Genomic DNA, 17284 nt, shown 5'->3' on the forward strand with positions numbered 1-17284 from the left:
AGTATAATACCTTTATAAAAAAAAAATATTAAACAACACTTAAATAAAAAGACCCATCCAAGCATAACTCAAAATTATAAATTTATACAAAATATCTTAACGATACCAAATAACATTATAATTTTTACATCAAGTGAACAAATTTTAAATCTATCCATATTATTATTAATACACATGAATGGCATAATGACATGACTTTTAATACTACATCATAAAGTGATCTCATCACACTCATCCATCTGAAAAAGAAAGAAGAATCTATCAAGATGATTAGTTTTTATAATTAATTAAAAAAAAATTTTTTTTCTTTTAAATAACCAAATTATTTTTTGTTGTTCTTGACATTAATGACAAAATTTTTATATTCTTTATAATCATGTGTACTATTATTATTTAAATACACGTAGCAGGTGTAGTTATATACGATCATTTTACTCAATTTTAGTATTATTAAAATATTTCTTATAATTAAAAAAATTTTTTTTTTTATTTCTATTAAATTTTTTATCAAAATATATACTTAAAATAAGAAGAAATAAATAATATATATATATTTTCATACTGTATATAAAATTTATTATATAGATATTTTTATTTTCAATGAAAATATTTTAACAACGTTTTATTTATTATTTTTTATTGTAGACAAAGCTTAATGGATATGATAATTAAATGAAATTATATATATATATATTTATTGTTTATTTGTTTTTTTTTTATTTTAAAATTTTAAAAATATATTTTTTTTTCTTTTGTTTTTTGAAATTAGAATTATTTTGATAACAAATCAAACTATCATCTGATATATTTTTTTATTATTTAATCATTAATTATAAAAAAATATATATAATAATTATTTAAAAGTATAAAATAATAATTATTATAATTTATTATTAAAAACTTTAAAAATACGTACAAATTTTATACCCTAACATTAATATATAAAGGTATAGAACAAAAACATTTATTTGATTATTTGATAATATAATATTTTAATACTTTACGTTTAAAACAATAAAAATATCTGAAACTTTTTCGTTATATAAATATTATCTTCTGATATATATTATCTCAACTCATTGTTTAAGCGGCGCGGCCCTTATGAAAATAATCTAACAATATACCTTTTAAAAAAACAAAAAAAAAACTATTATTATAAAAATTTTTTCTTTTTAATTATATATTATAATATATTTTAAAAACATTTATATCCATTGTATTTATAGAATTTGATTATCAATAGGATGAGTTCACAAAATAGACATGAAAAAAAAGAATGTGAATATGGTTATGTTTATGGAGTCTCTGGTCCAGGTAACTATTAAAAAAAAATAACAATTGAATCTTATTTAAAAAAATAATTTCTTTAGTTGTAACAGCTGAGAAGATGTCTGGTGCTGCTATGTATGAGTTGGTTCGTGTTGGTCATACTGAGTTGGTTGGAGAAATTATTCGCCTCGAAGGAGACTTTGCCACAATACAAGTTTATGAAGAAACATCTGGTGTAACAATTGGTGATCCTGTTTTAAGAACAGGACAACCATTATCTGTTGAATTGGGACCTGGTATTATGGAGTCTATTTTTGATGGTATACAACGTCCTCTAGAAAGTATTGCTAAAACTACAAAATCTATTTATATTCCAAAAGGTTAAAAAATAATTATTTTTTTATTTTATAATATTAAATTAATATATAAATTTATAGGTGTCCGTACAAATGCCCTTGATAGACAAAAAAAATGGCATTTTATACCATGTAAAAATATTGTTATTGGTTCACATATCACTGGTGGAGATATTATTGGATATGTTCAAGAGAATGAATTAATTAAACATAGTATAATGATTCCACCAAATTCATTTGGTACTGTTACATGGGTAACAACTGCCGGTGAGTATTCTGTTGATGAAATAATATTGGAGGCAGAGTTTAATGGAATTAAAAGTAAATATTCAATGTATCAGGATTGGCCTGTTCGTACACCACGTCCAGTTGCTGAGAAACTTGCTGCTGATTTTCCATTACTTTGTGGGCAACGTGTATTAGATGCTCTTTTTCCATGTGTTCAAGGTGGTACAACAGCCATTCCAGGAGCTTTTGGTTGTGGTAAAACTGTTATATCACAATCTTTATCTAAATATTCTAACTCTGATGCTATTATTTATGTTGGATGTGGAGAGAGAGGAAATGAAATGTCTGAGGTATTACGTGATTTTCCAGAATTAACTATGGAAGTTAATGGTGTTACAACTTCTATTATGAAACGTACAGCTCTTGTAGCTAATACATCTAATATGCCTGTAGCTGCACGTGAAGCATCAATTTATACAGGTATTACTTTATCTGAATATTTCCGTGATATGGGATTAAATGTTGCTATGATGGCTGATTCTACCTCTCGTTGGGCTGAAGCTCTTCGTGAAATTTCTGGACGTTTAGGAGAGATGCCTGCTGATTCTGGTTATCCAGCATATCTTGCTGCAAGACTTGCATCATTCTATGAACGTGCCGGTAAAGTTAGATGTCTTGGTAGTCCAGAACGTAGTGGTTCAGTGACAATTGTTGGTGCTGTATCACCACCTGGTGGTGACTTTGCTGATCCAGTTACATCAGCCACTCTTGGTATTGTACAAGTTTTTTGGGGATTAGATAAAAAATTAGCTCAAAGAAAACATTTTCCATCAATTAATTGGCTTATATCATATAGGTAATTTTAAAAAATTTTTAAAAAAAATATATTTCTTTTTTTTAAAGTAAATATATGCGTGCTCTTGATGATTATTATGAAAAACATTTTCCTGAATTTGTTAGTCTTCGTACCAAATGTAGGGAAATCCTTCAGGAGGAAGAAGATTTATCTGAAATTGTACAACTTGTTGGTAAAGCATCCCTTGCTGAGTCAGATAAAATTACCCTTGAGGTGGCAAAACTTATTAAAGATGATTTTTTACAACAAAATGGATATACTCCATATGATAGATATTGTCCATTTTACAAAACTGTTGGAATGTTAAAAAATATAATTGGATTTTATGATTTGGCACGTCATTCTGTTGAATCAACAATTCAATTAGACAGTAAAATAACATGGAAAGTTATAGAAGATCATATGAAACCATTGATGTATGAGTTATCTTCAATGAAATTCAAAAATCCATCTACTGATGGTGAAGAAAAAATAAAAAAAGATTATGAAGATTTATATGATAGAATGGTTACTGCTTTTAGAAACCTTGAGGAATAATATTAATTTATATTATTATTGTTATTTTAAAAATTGAATGTCATAATTTATTTTCTTTTTCCAAAAAGAAATATTATTTTAAAATAATTAGTTATTTGTATATCTACATATTTTTATTTAATAAATTATTTATCTATTAAAAATGTTTTTTTACAATTATATTTGATATAATTTTTTTTTTCCTTATAATTATTTATATTATTAAAAACAATTATTTTTTTCTTAATGTTTCATTTAACGAAAAATAAATTAATAACTTTTGACTATTTATTATTATATATTAAAAATAGACTAATGTGATGGTAATACATGTATATAGTAAAATATTTTTAATTCCTTAAATATGAATTGATAAATATTAATTAGTGTTTAAAAATAAAAAAAATATTTTATTTTGTCGTTTGGTGTACAGTATATTATGTTAAATTACTAGAAAAGAGTCATATTTTAAAGAAATAAGCAGGAAGTCTTACTGTTTATATTTTATCATCTCTGCTGGGAATTTATCATATTTTTTTTTTATAATTTTGACAAACTTTAGTTAAGTGGCTTTATTTAAATATAAAAAGAATTTATTCTTATAAATTGTTAAAGATTTAAAAGTCAACATTAAAAAAATAAATGAAGTACAATTTTTATAGTACTAATATTATTAATTTAATATATATTTTTAAATTTACTTATTAAATATGCCATTTTTAGTGATAATTTAAATTTTTTTTAAGTTTATATAAAGATTAGTCATTTTATCAGAAATAAAATTAAAAAAAATTTAATCATTTAATTTTTAAAAGAATTTATTAATTGAAGTGCATTGGTAAAATTAAACTATTTTAAAGTAATAAATTTTTACTAAAAATCAAAGTACTAAAAAAAATGTGTATTGTATTTGAAAAAAAAATGTAATTTTTTTAAAAATTACGTAAATGAAAACCTTTTATTTTTAATTACAAAGTTTATTACTTTTTAAAAATAGAACAAATGAAGTACTAAATATGTTTTGTTGAGTAATAATAAATTATTTCAAACCTTTAAAATGTTATTAACATTTAACAAAAACTTTCTTATAATTTTAACTCAAAGTTAAAATGATAATTTATATAAATAAAGTGGTCATAAATCAAATTGATATCCAAAATTTATCTTCAAAAAAAAAAAAAATATATTAAATAATAAATTAAATAAAAAAGTTTATATAATTAAATTTTAGATAATATAATAAAGCCAATTATATTATTAAATTTAAATCACTTAATAAAATAATTTATATATCTTGATTAATAATAATAATATAATATCTTCATTAAAAATAATTTTCAACTTAAAAAAAAAGTTAAAATTTTTTTATTCTAACTATATTTAAAAACTATTTTTTATTATATTATTATAATTAAGATAAAATATGACTTTCATAATACTGGTAAATTAATATTTAATGTTTTTTTAAAAATATATTAATAATATAAAATGAAAGTTATTCAAATTTTGATTAGAAATTTAATTAAAATAAAAAAAAAAATTATTATAAATAAGGATGTGTGTTGTAAGAAATCGAAAAACAAATGGACATTCTAATTCACGAAATTTAGGTACTAGTTCTGTACTAGGATTAAATAACAAATCAGCATTATCAACAAAAACAACATCAACAGCCAAAAGTCAAGTTGGATTATCAAATAATAATTTTAAACAATATAAAACATCTAATAATACAAAATTAAATATAGTTGAAAGTGGAAAAACAACAAAAGTAGCAGAAGGTATTAATTTAGAAGGACAGGCAGCAAATAATTATATTAATTCTTATCGTGGTAAGTAAAAGAACAAAAAAAAAATAATTAAAAAATTTATTTATTTTTTTTATAGCAATAAAAAGACCAAGTGATAATGTAAAAGAAGATATAACTCAAGGAAATGATAGTGTCCATTTATTTGCATCATCAAGAAAACAGGATATATCTGAAAGTCAAAATATAAATAGATTATTAGAAACTGCTATTGGTTTAGAAAAAGTTACATTATTAGATGAAAGTAGTAGTTCAGGTTCAAAAAATAAAAGTGAAAAAAAAAGTTGTAGTGATGGTGAGGGTGATGAAGTTTATGAAGTTGTACAAGATGCTACCATTCTTAATGAGGATGATACATTATATGGTATTGAAAAAGTTATGCCTGAATTTCATTTGTAAATAATTTATTGTTATTATAATATTTAATATACATTTTGTATATTTTTTGATGGCATAATTATTAAAATATTTACTAGTAATAAAATCATATTCAATTTATTAATTTTAGAGAAAAAAAATTATACTAAAATATAATATATATATTACAATAAATAATTTTTATCAAAAATTTTTTAATCAATGGAATTTTTGTCAGATTATTTAAAATCATAGAGAAATAACTTTACTACAACATAATGTTTAAGTTTAATTTTATAACAATTTCTTTATATAAAAAACAATAAAAAATTTTTCTATATTGTATTTATCCATAATATAATTAGAAGAGAAACTTTATTGCATTGAAATTTTGATATTGTTTATTTCTATTGTAAAATAGAAAAAAAAAGTTATTAATTATAATAGTATTAGTCATAAATATAAAAGTAGTATTTAGAAAGATTTCTATTATTGATATAAGTGATAATAGTAGGTATTGAAAATTAGAGTTATTAATGTTGTTACTAAATTTTTTGTCCAGCATAGTAACTACTTCCTGAAGTACGAAATTTTCTATCTGGAGACATTACTTTTTCGTTTATTAAGTTTAATGCAAAGATAGCTAAAATTCCTAAGAATAATCCAATATTAACTCCAGCACATGCTGCTAACCACCCAAAAAGTTCACCTGTATCTATTATTGTTCTTTGAGATACTGTTCCTCCAATTCCACAAACAATTAACCATCCTATTATTCCAGCTGCACAAAGAACAATTTCCTAAATAAAAAAATTATAATAAAAAAATTAAATTATTATATATCTTACAGATAAGGCTACATTTGTAATACTTAAATTTTCTGTTATACCTTTACATGATATTACAATATACATTATTATAGAAACTAAAGCATATAATAGTGTTAATGAAGCAACAATATATATAATAACAATTTCATAATTAATAGAAATATATGCTGTAAGGTATCTTGGATCAAGAAGTGCCAAAACTGCAATAGTTAATAGTATAACAGGAATTTTTATTCCAGTACCAATAAGTAAATAATTTGGTCCTGCCATTTTCTAAATATAAAAAAAAAATCACATTAACAATTATTATGAAAGATAAGGTTGAGAATGTTGATATTAAAAATTTATAAAATCAATTCTTAACAACATGTATAAGTCACTCTTAAAGTAGACAACTATCTTAGACAAATAACAATTCTAGTCGTTATCAAAATAATACATTCAACATAACCACTATTAATATATTTTAGAATTATAAAAATATGTAGGTATAAATGATAAATAATAAAAATTTTAAAAATACAACTAATTTAGTATGATAAATATAATTTTTATTTTAATGAATTTTAATATTAAAATAATAAATATAGATAAAAAGTTTATCATTTATGTTTAAATTATAACAATAATATAAGTATATACATTTATTTGTATATTTAATTAAAATTATATAAATATATATATATATATATATATTTATTGTAAAATAAAATCTTCTAAATTATTAGAAGGTAAAAGGTTATAAGAGAAAAACTACATATATATTAAATATTTATTCCTTGAAAAGATGGTGATTGATACTAACAACTGAATCACCAATGTCAACAATAAAGATATATAGTAATGATTAGAATAAGACTTTTAACAGGAATGAGTTAAAATTGTTATGTAAACAAGAGGTACTAAAGTAATAAATTGTATAAAAATAAAAAGAAATGATAATAATTTGAAGATGTTATTGAAATTGTACCACTTGAAGAAAGACCTGACGGGAAGCTTATCAATATTTAAATAAGAGCTATTGTTATTAAAAGTTATAATTAAAAAGTCTTCTTTTATATAAAGTAAAAGAATTATTAAGAAATAAATAAAAAATTTTTTGGTACAATAAATTGTGTACTATAAAATAATCAGAAACATTATTTATTTGTTACACAATTTAATAAAAAAAAATAACAAAATATTTTACGATACTATCAAACAAATATATATTACATAAGATGTGGTATGAGTAATGCCATATGAAAATTATACAAAAATCTATGACAAATCATTTTATATTCGTATAATATTATTTATTTTCTATTATCAATCATAAATTTTTTATAAAAATTTAACTTTACTAAAAAAAAAGGGAACATATATATAATAATTTTATTTATATTTAATCAAAATATATAATATTGTATAAGACATTTTAAAGTTAACAAAATAAGACTAAAACTAGATTTGACCATCTATAAAATTTAATTTATTTTAAGAAGGTTTTACTCAATAAATACTGAAGACTTTTATTATCATTTTAATACTAAGTAAATAATATGGCAAATATCATATCATATAAAACCCAATAACAATTCAATTTTATATATTTGTTTAACTCACCTGCTAATGGCCATTATTATTTACACAACGTCAAACATTCACAAGAAAATGATATAAAAGAACATAATATATATATTTTTAATACTAGAATATATATTCATGTTTCAATAGTTATTATTAATAACAATAATTAATTTATTAAGAAAATATATATATGTTACAATTGAACTTATAAGTATATCAATAGAAAATAATTTAACAATGATAAATTTTATAAAATTTTATTTCATAACTTTAAAAAAAAAAGTTATAGTATTGTAATATAAAATGATACAAATTATTAAAAAATAACTTCGCAACAAATTGGTAAATGATCTGAAGGAAAATGTTTTGATGGTAAAGCACCATATTTTATAACATCTTCATGTTTTGGCATATCAATTACATTAACAACTTTTATTGACTTATCTCCCCACATATAATCTAATGTTCCTTCAAAACCAGTATGTACACCTTCTGATTCATTGAACCAATAAGTATAATTTGTATAAGAAGGAAATTGGCACAATGATTGATATGTATCTTGAATCTTAAATACTGAACCACCCATTGTTGGTGTACATTCCCAACACTCTTCATCTGATTTTGTATATCCATTTAATGATAATTGTACAGCACCACCTTCTGGTGTTACATTAAAATCACCACAAAAAAGTATCTTAGTATCTTTTCCTATTTCATTTTTTAATTTTTCAATAAATCTCCAACATAATAATGTCTGAAGACATTTGATATTTTCATGTTTTGGATCAAAATGTAAATGTGTTGTTGAAACTAAAACTTGAACACCAGTTTGTAAATCTTCCAACAGGCAACACAATAAAACTGTTGGACGTGTCTTAAATTTTTTATTTATTTCTTCATCTTTTTCTAGATATTTACATACATCAACATTTTCTGGATAATTATCTTGATCTAACAAATCTTTTACCAAAACTTCTTCACTTCTTATCAATTTAAATTTTGATTTTTTCCATGAAATTAAAACACCTTCATTAACAAGATTACCCTTAATAGCAAAACAATTATTGTAACCAATAGTTTCTAAGAATGAACATAAAAATCTTTTTTGCATTCTAAAGTCAACTTCTTGTAGGCAAAGGATATCAGAATCAAAATCATTTAAAACTTTTAATATTAAAGGATATCTAAAACTACTCTCCTGATATTCTTTTGGACAATAGGCAAAATATAACTTTTCTTGAGGTTGTTTTAAATTTAAGTATAAATCAGCAAGTATATTAAAAGACAATATTCTATGTGATCCATCAACTTTTTTATTACTTTTTAATTGTTTTATCATATCATCATGAAGAAAATCTTCTTCATAACATTTAACAACATTAGAACCTGTACTTCTAACTTTTTTTATTGTATTTTCTCCAATATCTAATATTGCAGCAACACTCATTCCTGTATACTCTTTTTTTGGATAAAAAATATCTGTACTTTCTACATATGTCCATTCTGGTAAAGTATTTTTTAAATCATCATTCTTAAAATTAAATATTTTGGGAACAGATATATTTGGTGGTCCAATATACCAATGAATATTTGGATTATTAACAATATCAACATCAAATTCAAAAGTTGCTATAACTGGACACCCAACTATTGGAACCATATTTATTTCAAATCTATCAATATTTGGTTGTTTACGAATTATTTGATATGTCTCGTCACCAATTACAAAATTTTTAATTTCATCATTAAAAAAAACTTCTTCATTTGTTAATGAACTCTAATAAAAAATAATAATTTTTTTTTTTTAAAATATCTTTAAACATACATCATCCATAATAGTTTGATTTTCTGGATTAAAATAAACTTCAGAATCTATAACTGTTTCTTTATCTTGATTATTTTTTGAAACTTTTTTAATTAATTTCATTAATTTAGCATTTAAACGATTTCTCGTTGAAACAAAACTTTCATTCACAGGTCTTTGTAATTGAATATCCTTATAATAAAAAGAATCATTTTTTATAGGATACGTAAAAGTTAATGCCAAATATTTTTCTTTATCAATTTTAGATTTTTTTTTATCTTTCAAATTTATACAATCCCATATAAATAAACTTTTTGGTTGAATAGAAAGACCACTAATATTTATTGTATCATCCGGAAAAGTTTTTTTATTCCTTTTAATTGTATTATCAACCATTCTTATCATTAAATTAAAAAGATTTCTTTTCATTTGCATAAAAATTTTATTTGAAAAATTGAATTACTAACCTAATATAAAAAAAAATTAAATAATCAATCAAAAGATAATCGAAAATAGTGAAATAAAAATAAAGAAAATTGTTTAATTTATATTTATAAAATCAAAATATCAATTTTTTTAATTAAATTTTTTGTCCATTAAAAATATTATTCATACAAATGATTGTCTTTAATGTATAAAAAAAATAATCAAAACGATAAAAGGTAATGATAATTTTGATAATCTATACCAAAATTATTTTGAAAAAATAAAAGATAATAAAAGACATTAAGAATATAAATATAAAAATATTTTTAAAACATTATATATTTCAAAAAAATAAATTTCATTTAATAAATAATTAATTATTTTTAGAGTAAAAATATTTTAATAAAATTTATATAATTAATTTTACTATAATAGAAATAATTTATTAAATACTATAGTTGTAAAATTAATTTTTACAATTATTGGTGCCGCGTCCCTTCTAAAAAGATCTTTACTGTAAATCTTTGTAATTTTTCTTTTATTTATTTTTAGAAATATTTTTTATCTTAAATAAAAGATGAGTCATTTTAAAATTCCCACAGATTTAGATGGTGGATTGTATTTTTTTGGTAATAGAAGGACAACTATTGATTCAGAAAAATTTTTTAACGTTTATGAACAAAGAATAGGTAAAATTCTCACTAAATGTCCTATTAGTGATAAGATAACTGTTGATGAAATTGTTAGTTATTCAAATGAGGCTCAAAAAAGTTGGGGTTCAATGACTCCTCTTGAAAGAGGACATATTTTAAGAAAAGCTGCAAATATTATTAGGGATCATCACAAAGAAATAGTTGATTGGGAAGTTAAAACTAATGGCAAACCTAAACGTGAAGCTATTTTTGATATTTATCAATCGGCTGATACACTTGACTTTTATGCTGGTATTGCACCTCAAGCATTACTTGGTAATTTCTTCCCACTTCTCAATAATAAACATGCTTACACAACAAGAGAACCTTTTGGTGTTGTTGGAGCTATTGGTGCATGGAATTATCCATTTCAAACTGCTATGTGGAAAATAGCACCAGCTTTGGCTGCAGGAAATTCTGTTGTTTATAAACCTAGTCCTTTCTCTCCAGCATCTCCTGTTTTGATTGGTGAAATATTAGCTGCTGCTGGTTTACCACCAAATGTTTATTGTGTAATTCAAGGTGAAGGAGAAACAGGTCAAGCTTTAGTAGAAAATAAATTAATAAAAAAAGTTTCTTTTACTGGTTCTGTTACAACAGGACAAAAAATTCAAGAAGCATGTGCTAGAAAAAGTATAAAACCATGTACATTAGAATTAGGTGGTAAGAGTGCTTTAATAATATGTGAAGATGCATCCATTGATAATGCTATTTCTTGTAGCATTTTAGCTAATTTCTTTAATCAAGGACAAGTTTGTACAAATGCTACTAGAGTTTTTGTTCATAAAAACATGATTCATGATTTTACAAAATCTCTTTTAATTGAATTAGATAAAATTTTTGTTGTTGGAGATCCTATGGATGAAAAAACTAATGTTGGAGCAACAATAAATGAAGAACATTTAAACAAAGTTATTAGTTTTGTTGAAAGTGCCAAAAAAGAAGGTGCAACAATTTTAAGAGGAGGTTATAGAGTTAAACCAAAAGGTGTTGAAAATGGTTTTTATTTTGAGCCATGTGTTATTGGAAATGTAACAAATGAAATGAAAGTGGCTCGTGAAGAAATATTTGGAGCAGTTATGTTACTTATTCCTTATGAAACAGAAGAAGAAGCTATTAATCATGCTAATAATACAGATTTTGGGCTTGCTGCAGGTGTAATTACAAATGACTTGGCTAAAGCTCACAAAATTGCTCAAAAACTAGAAGCTGGAACAGTATTTATTAATACTTATAACGATTGTGAAATTCATGTTCCATTTGGTGGAATGAAAAACAGTGGGATAGGAAGAGAGAATAGTCTTTCAGCGCTTCTATCTTATACTCAAGAAAAAACAGTTTACATTAATCTTAGCTCAAAAATTGATCATGGTTTTTAATAAAATCTTAGTCACATTACTTTAAATATAAATAAAAGTTTAAACATAAATCATTTTTTTTAACAAATATTTTTATAATAAAAAACAACAAACACATATAAATGTGATCCCTTAATTTTCTTCGACAACAGTAACTCTTTCAGAAACATAGATACCATCCAAGAACTTTCTGATATCCTTATTTTTGACGGTAGTAGATTGTTGAATACGGGCTGCTAAAAAAATTTTTTTATTAATATTATTATAGTAAAATGATAAAAAATAAAACATACCAACTTGAGAAACTTGTTCCAAATTATTACCATCAATGATTAATTCATCCTTCTGTTTGGTTGACATAGTAGCAACAACTCCTGGTGGAAGAACAACCTTACGGACAACTTTTTCTCCCAAGAAATTTCTAATCTCAACAACTGATCCTTTCTCTTGAAGAGATATGTTAATTGGGAAATGAGCGTATACGGAACGCATCTTGTAACGGAATCCGAGGGTAACTCCCTTGATCATATTCTTAATATGTGTACAGACTGTACGAATTGTTGCTAATTCCTTACGAAGTCCGAACCATTTACGAACACGAATAGTGTCTTTTCCGCTTTTAAGAATCTCGATTTGCATGTGACGGAAGTTACGTGTTAAAGATCCCCTTGGTCCGGTAACGCTGACGACACGTTTGTCAACGGTAAATTTAACGTTCTCTGGGAACTTTACGATATCGTGGGACTCGATGATCTTCATGACTAATTACCCTAAAAAAAATAGTAAAAAAAATCATAACTTTAGGCAAAAATTTATTTTCTATATATTAAAATAGTATATATACTTTACTAAAATATAATGACTAACAAAAAATAAAATTTTTAAAAAGGATATTTTAAATTATTACTAGAAACAGTGGCAAAATAAGTCAATAAATTGTGACGAATCGAAATAAAATAAAAAAAACAGAAAAATAATTAAAGATGTTATTTTTAATAGGAAAACAAGCAAAGATTATTTTTTAAATTTCATCCATACAACAGTATTCATCTATGGGGTGCAGAAATTCCATCTGGGAACATCATTCATATAATTGGTGTATAGTGTCTCTTAAAATTTAAGCACGCGCTAAACGTGACAATTAATATTTAAAGTATAAAGTTAAAAAATTAATTTTTTATTATTATGTTAACATTAAATGTAAATATTATTATTCGAGACGAAAATGGAATATGTGAAAATTCATCTAAAACTTTCCAAATATCTCCAGAAGAAGAGATTAATTCTTTGGTAAAGCAGATATCTACTGAAGAAGGCAAAAATGTAAAGTTACTTTTTGCTGGAAAGTTATTAAATAAACATAAACGTCTTATTGATTATCATTTGGCATCATCAACGTATGTTGAAATGTTTTTCAAAAAATTCTTCTTATACTAATAATTTTTTAGCAAAATTACTGCAATAGTAACTAATGATGTTGAAGATTTTGAAATAATTTCTAAGGAATCTTGTAATATAGAAAAATCTTCACAATCATTAGTAAAGTTATTTTTTGCTTATTGTAAAAAATGTGAGAAAATTGGTAATGCAAAATTAAGAGTTAATTGTAGAACTTGTAAAGGTGATATTGTAAGAATGGTTTCTGATCCAAGTAATTGGAATGATCTTAAAAAACGTTTTGAATTATATTGCTTTACTTGTAATGATCAAAAAGAAGCTAATTTTTATTTTAAATGTCAATATTGTACTAATGAAGCAGTTGGATTGAAAGATTATATTTTAAATACAAAAGATAAATTATGTGTTATATGTGAAAATAACACTAATGAAGTTATTTCTCTTTCTTGTAATGATGTTATTTGTAATTTTTGTTTTTGGGCTTATATAGAAGATATTTCAGAAAGATTTGGATTTGTATATAGAAAAGAATATGGTTTTACAATAGCATGCCCTATACAAGGGTGTAATGGTTGTATTGAAGATGTACATATGTTTTATATGCTTGGAAATGATGTATATAAAAAATATCAAAAAATTGCAACAGAACGTTTTATTGCAATGCAAGAAAATACTGTTTTTTGTCCTTATCCTGATTGTGGAGATGCATTTACTGCAGAAGAAAAAGAATTTATTATTCAAGAAGGTGAAGAATATGGTGTACCAGCTACCATAAAATGTCCTTCATGTAATAGAACATTTTGCATGTCTTGTTCAGAAATTATAGGATGTGTCTGTTTTGACAATAAATACCAAGATAAAAAATCAAGAGACGTAATAGAAAAGATATGTAAAAAATGTCCTCATTGCGGAGCAAAAACAGAAAAAAATGAAGGTTGCAATGCATTAAAATGTTTAATTTGTTCAACTAAATGGTGTTGGATATGTGAAACATTTTTTACAGAAGAATGTAGAGAAAATCATTGGTTTATATAAATTAGTTATATATTTGAAGAAAATTAAAATTATTGTAGTAGATTTATTAAATAAAATACAGATCTATAACAAAATAACAACAAATATAGGATGCAGATGAAATAAAAAAATAATAAAAAAAAATTATAATAACAAAATGTAAATTAATTGGTTGTTGTTTCTTCTAATTTTTTCTTTTTTACAACAAGTTTTTTAACTTCCTTTTCTTTACGTTTTATTCCAAACGTCATTTTCTTGTACACACGTTTATGTTTCTTAGGCATCATCATTTCCTGCATCTTTTTGACTGATTGTACTTCTGCTATCTTAGATTCAGTACTTTCTTTATAAACTTTACCAGTTTCAACATGCATTCCTTCTTTCTTCTCTTTTTTCTTTCCTTTCTCTCCTGTTGTATTAGGAACAATTTGTGGTACAGATTCTACTACTTCAGCTGCAATAAACTTAGAAACATCCTTTCCATCTTTCTTTAATTGTTCAAGTCTTTCTTGTGGAATATAATCTCCAATCTTTTCTTCAACAAATGGTGATAAATGTGATGGTAACTTTACACCTGGTAAATATTTTTCAAGAGGTAATTGTTCTCTTGCATTAAATGAATCAAATACCCATTGTGGTTGAATGTAAGCTCTTGAAATATTAGCCTCTTTCAATGGTCTATCAATAACATGATGAGTAATTTGCGTTGATGATGATGGTAAAGGATTGGCAATACAACCATCCCATGTAACTGAACCACCAGCAGATCTAATAACAAAAGCTAAAGCCTCTTTTGGAACCTCTCTATTTAAAAAGAATAAACATCCCTCAAAGAGTGTTTTTAATTTTTTTCTTGCATTAACTTGCTCAATAACAGCATTTGTCGTTTCATCATTAAAATCATCCAATACAACTTCTTCTTCTTGATTTGCACGTGCTAACGGTTTAGCAAGAAAAAACATTTTCTCCTCATCATCTAAATTTCCTTTTACTATCTTTCCAGTTTCAAATTCTGGTGGATAAAACAATCCAATATTTTTGTAAAGTTTAAAATTAATAAAACGAAGAGCTGTTGAATAGAAATGAGCAAAATTTTTCATAATTGTAAAATCAACATCTGGAAGACCACCTATTGGTCTTTCATGTCCAACAATCCAAGTAACTTTTTCTCCCAAAATTTCAGCTTGATAATAAATTCCTTTTATTGAAATGAAAGTTTTTCTGAGAGATTTTGATTCAACAACGTAATGCATAAATTCTGATGATAATCGTCTACAATTTTCAATAATTTTTTCTCCAATTTTTACATCTTTAGGAAGAGTAGCGAAAGCAAACACTACTGATAAACAATCATCCAAATCTCTTACAGCCATATCAAAAGTTGGATAACGTTCTCTTACAAGATGTTCAACATTGAACTCTGGCTCTTTTTCAGTTAAACGTTCCAATTTTTCTTTTTCATTTCTTCCTTTAACTTTTGCTACTTTTTTAACAAAAGCATTGTAATGTCTAAGAGTAGTAATGAGTGGCTCGTTGGCTAAAAATTTAATATCCCGAATATTGTAAAATATTTTATTGGTACTGACTCCTTTTGCAGCCTTTCTTCTATTTCTTGGCTCTCTTGGATATATACCTTTCAATACACAAAGACGAGTAAATTCATCAAAAGTGACTTGGAGTTTAGAAATAGCTTCGGCACGATCAATGAAGTTGGCAGCATTACCACTGGTGTACTAAAAATTAATAAATACTATTAATAAAAAAACTATGAAACATACCTTTTTCTTGGCTCTAACCATTGTTATTATAAATAATTGAAATTTAAATCAAAAATTTTCTTATTAGAACTTTGTTCCAATATTACTAGGATATAAAAAAGACTATCGTTTTAAGATAAATCTCTAACAATTTTCTATTAAACATGTTTTGTTGACAAATTTTAACTTTGCATGTTGTAAGAGAATTAATTAAAAACTACTTTTGTAAACAAAAATTAATTTCATTCAATTTTTCAAATAATATTTAATAATATGTAAAGTTTTATTTTTTTATCTTTGTTGTTTACTGTTTTAATTCATTAGAAGAAAGTAGTATATTGTTATGACATTTAAATTTATATTTTTTTAAATATAATTTAACTAATTGTTTATTACAAATTATTTTATTTTCAATGAAGTGTTAAAATATTAGAAAAAATGCATGGTTTTTAAATACAGTATTTTATAAAAGGATTACATAAAGTTTGTATATGACTAAAATAAACAAATATAAAATTATCCATTAAAAATGGTACAAAAATTGTTAATATAATTATAAAATATACATTACATCAAATTTTTATCTAAATATGTATTAAAAATTTTTGTTCATAAACAAAATAAATTAATAAATAACTTATTGTTATTGAAATTGAATATATTTAAGTTTCTTATTCTTTTCTTTTAAATTTTATATTTAATCTTTTTTTGAAATATTAAATTGTTTTTCAATTCGGATAAGGAGATTAAGAAACATAAAAACATTATAATTTTAAAATTAAAAAAAGATTTAAATTTTTATAACAAAATCAAAGATTAGTACCTTTAATTATATACAAAAGTCAAGTTTTCCATATCAAAAGAAAAACAAAATAATTTTAATAAAAAATTTAAAAAAAAACTTGTTAACTAATTGTATTCCTCTCAACAGAGTATATCATTTTTCATTAATTGACATACTGTTATTTTAAACTTGCAAAATTTTTATTGTTAATAAAATAAATGTATCTTAAGGTATTTATAACATTAATGGAACAAATAAATTT

General features: G+C 23.5%; 8 protein-coding genes across 8 annotated transcripts; 4 read left to right on the forward strand and 4 right to left on the reverse strand.

Annotated features, from left to right (window-relative positions):
- Nucleotides 1-1244: 1244 nt before the first annotated feature.
- SRAE_2000302300 (ATPase, F1/V1/A1 complex, alpha/beta subunit, nucleotide-binding domain and ATPase, F1/V1/A1 complex, alpha/beta subunit, C-terminal domain and ATPase, F1 complex alpha/beta subunit, N-terminal domain and ATPase, V1 complex, subunit A family and V-type ATP synthase catalytic alpha chain family and ATPase, F1 complex beta subunit/V1 complex, C-terminal domain and P-loop containing nucleoside triphosphate hydrolase domain-containing protein) lies at nucleotides 1245-3246 on the forward strand (the record flags this gene model as incomplete). Its single annotated transcript, XM_024654168.1, has 4 exons — nucleotides 1245-1314; nucleotides 1371-1649; nucleotides 1707-2709; nucleotides 2757-3246. The coding sequence occupies 4 exons, from the start codon at nucleotides 1245-1247 to the stop codon at nucleotides 3244-3246; spliced, it is 1842 nt and encodes a 613-aa protein (XP_024507566.1).
- A 1467-nt stretch (nucleotides 3247-4713) lies between these two features.
- On the forward strand, nucleotides 4714-5432 carry SRAE_2000302400 (Hypothetical protein; the record flags this gene model as incomplete). Its single annotated transcript, XM_024654169.1, has 3 exons — nucleotides 4714-4789; nucleotides 4836-5057; nucleotides 5113-5432. The coding sequence occupies 3 exons, from the start codon at nucleotides 4714-4716 to the stop codon at nucleotides 5430-5432; spliced, it is 618 nt and encodes a 205-aa protein (XP_024507567.1).
- A 503-nt stretch (nucleotides 5433-5935) lies between these two features.
- Nucleotides 5936-6490, reverse strand: SRAE_2000302500 (Hypothetical protein; the record flags this gene model as incomplete). Its single annotated transcript, XM_024654170.1, has 2 exons — nucleotides 5936-6190; nucleotides 6239-6490. 2 exons carry the CDS (start codon nucleotides 6488-6490, stop codon nucleotides 5936-5938), a joined length of 507 nt encoding a protein of 168 aa, XP_024507568.1.
- Nucleotides 6491-9593: 3103 nt separating this feature from the next.
- SRAE_2000302600 (Hypothetical protein) lies at nucleotides 9594-10028 on the reverse strand (the record flags this gene model as incomplete). The annotated part of the gene is made up of 1 exon (XM_024654171.1): nucleotides 9594-10028. The coding sequence occupies one exon, from the start codon at nucleotides 10026-10028 to the stop codon at nucleotides 9594-9596; it is 435 nt and encodes a 144-aa protein (XP_024507569.1).
- Nucleotides 10029-10596: 568 nt separating this feature from the next.
- Nucleotides 10597-12090, forward strand: SRAE_2000302700 (Aldehyde dehydrogenase family 1 member A3; the record flags this gene model as incomplete). Its single annotated transcript, XM_024654172.1, has 1 exon — nucleotides 10597-12090. The coding sequence occupies one exon, from the start codon at nucleotides 10597-10599 to the stop codon at nucleotides 12088-12090; it is 1494 nt and encodes a 497-aa protein (XP_024507570.1).
- A 111-nt stretch (nucleotides 12091-12201) lies between these two features.
- On the reverse strand, nucleotides 12202-12828 carry SRAE_2000302800 (60S ribosomal protein L9; the record flags this gene model as incomplete). The annotated part of the gene is made up of 2 exons (XM_024654173.1): nucleotides 12202-12305; nucleotides 12363-12828. The coding sequence occupies 2 exons, from the start codon at nucleotides 12826-12828 to the stop codon at nucleotides 12202-12204; spliced, it is 570 nt and encodes a 189-aa protein (XP_024507571.1).
- Nucleotides 12829-13254: 426 nt separating this feature from the next.
- SRAE_2000302900 (Zinc finger, C6HC-type domain and E3 ubiquitin-protein ligase parkin family-containing protein) lies at nucleotides 13255-14502 on the forward strand (the record flags this gene model as incomplete). Its single annotated transcript, XM_024654175.1, has 3 exons — nucleotides 13255-13466; nucleotides 13518-13639; nucleotides 13691-14502. 3 exons carry the CDS (start codon nucleotides 13255-13257, stop codon nucleotides 14500-14502), a joined length of 1146 nt encoding a protein of 381 aa, XP_024507572.1.
- Nucleotides 14503-14645: 143 nt separating this feature from the next.
- Nucleotides 14646-16280, reverse strand: SRAE_2000303000 (Pescadillo homolog; the record flags this gene model as incomplete). Its single annotated transcript, XM_024654176.1, has 3 exons — nucleotides 14646-16018; nucleotides 16064-16214; nucleotides 16260-16280. 3 exons carry the CDS (start codon nucleotides 16278-16280, stop codon nucleotides 14646-14648), a joined length of 1545 nt encoding a protein of 514 aa, XP_024507573.1.
- Nucleotides 16281-17284: the final 1004 nt, after the last annotated feature.

Source organism: Strongyloides ratti (genome assembly GCF_001040885.1).
Source record: "Strongyloides ratti genome assembly S_ratti_ED321, chromosome : 2".
Lineage (NCBI taxonomy): Eukaryota > Metazoa > Nematoda > Chromadorea > Rhabditida > Strongyloididae > Strongyloides > Strongyloides ratti.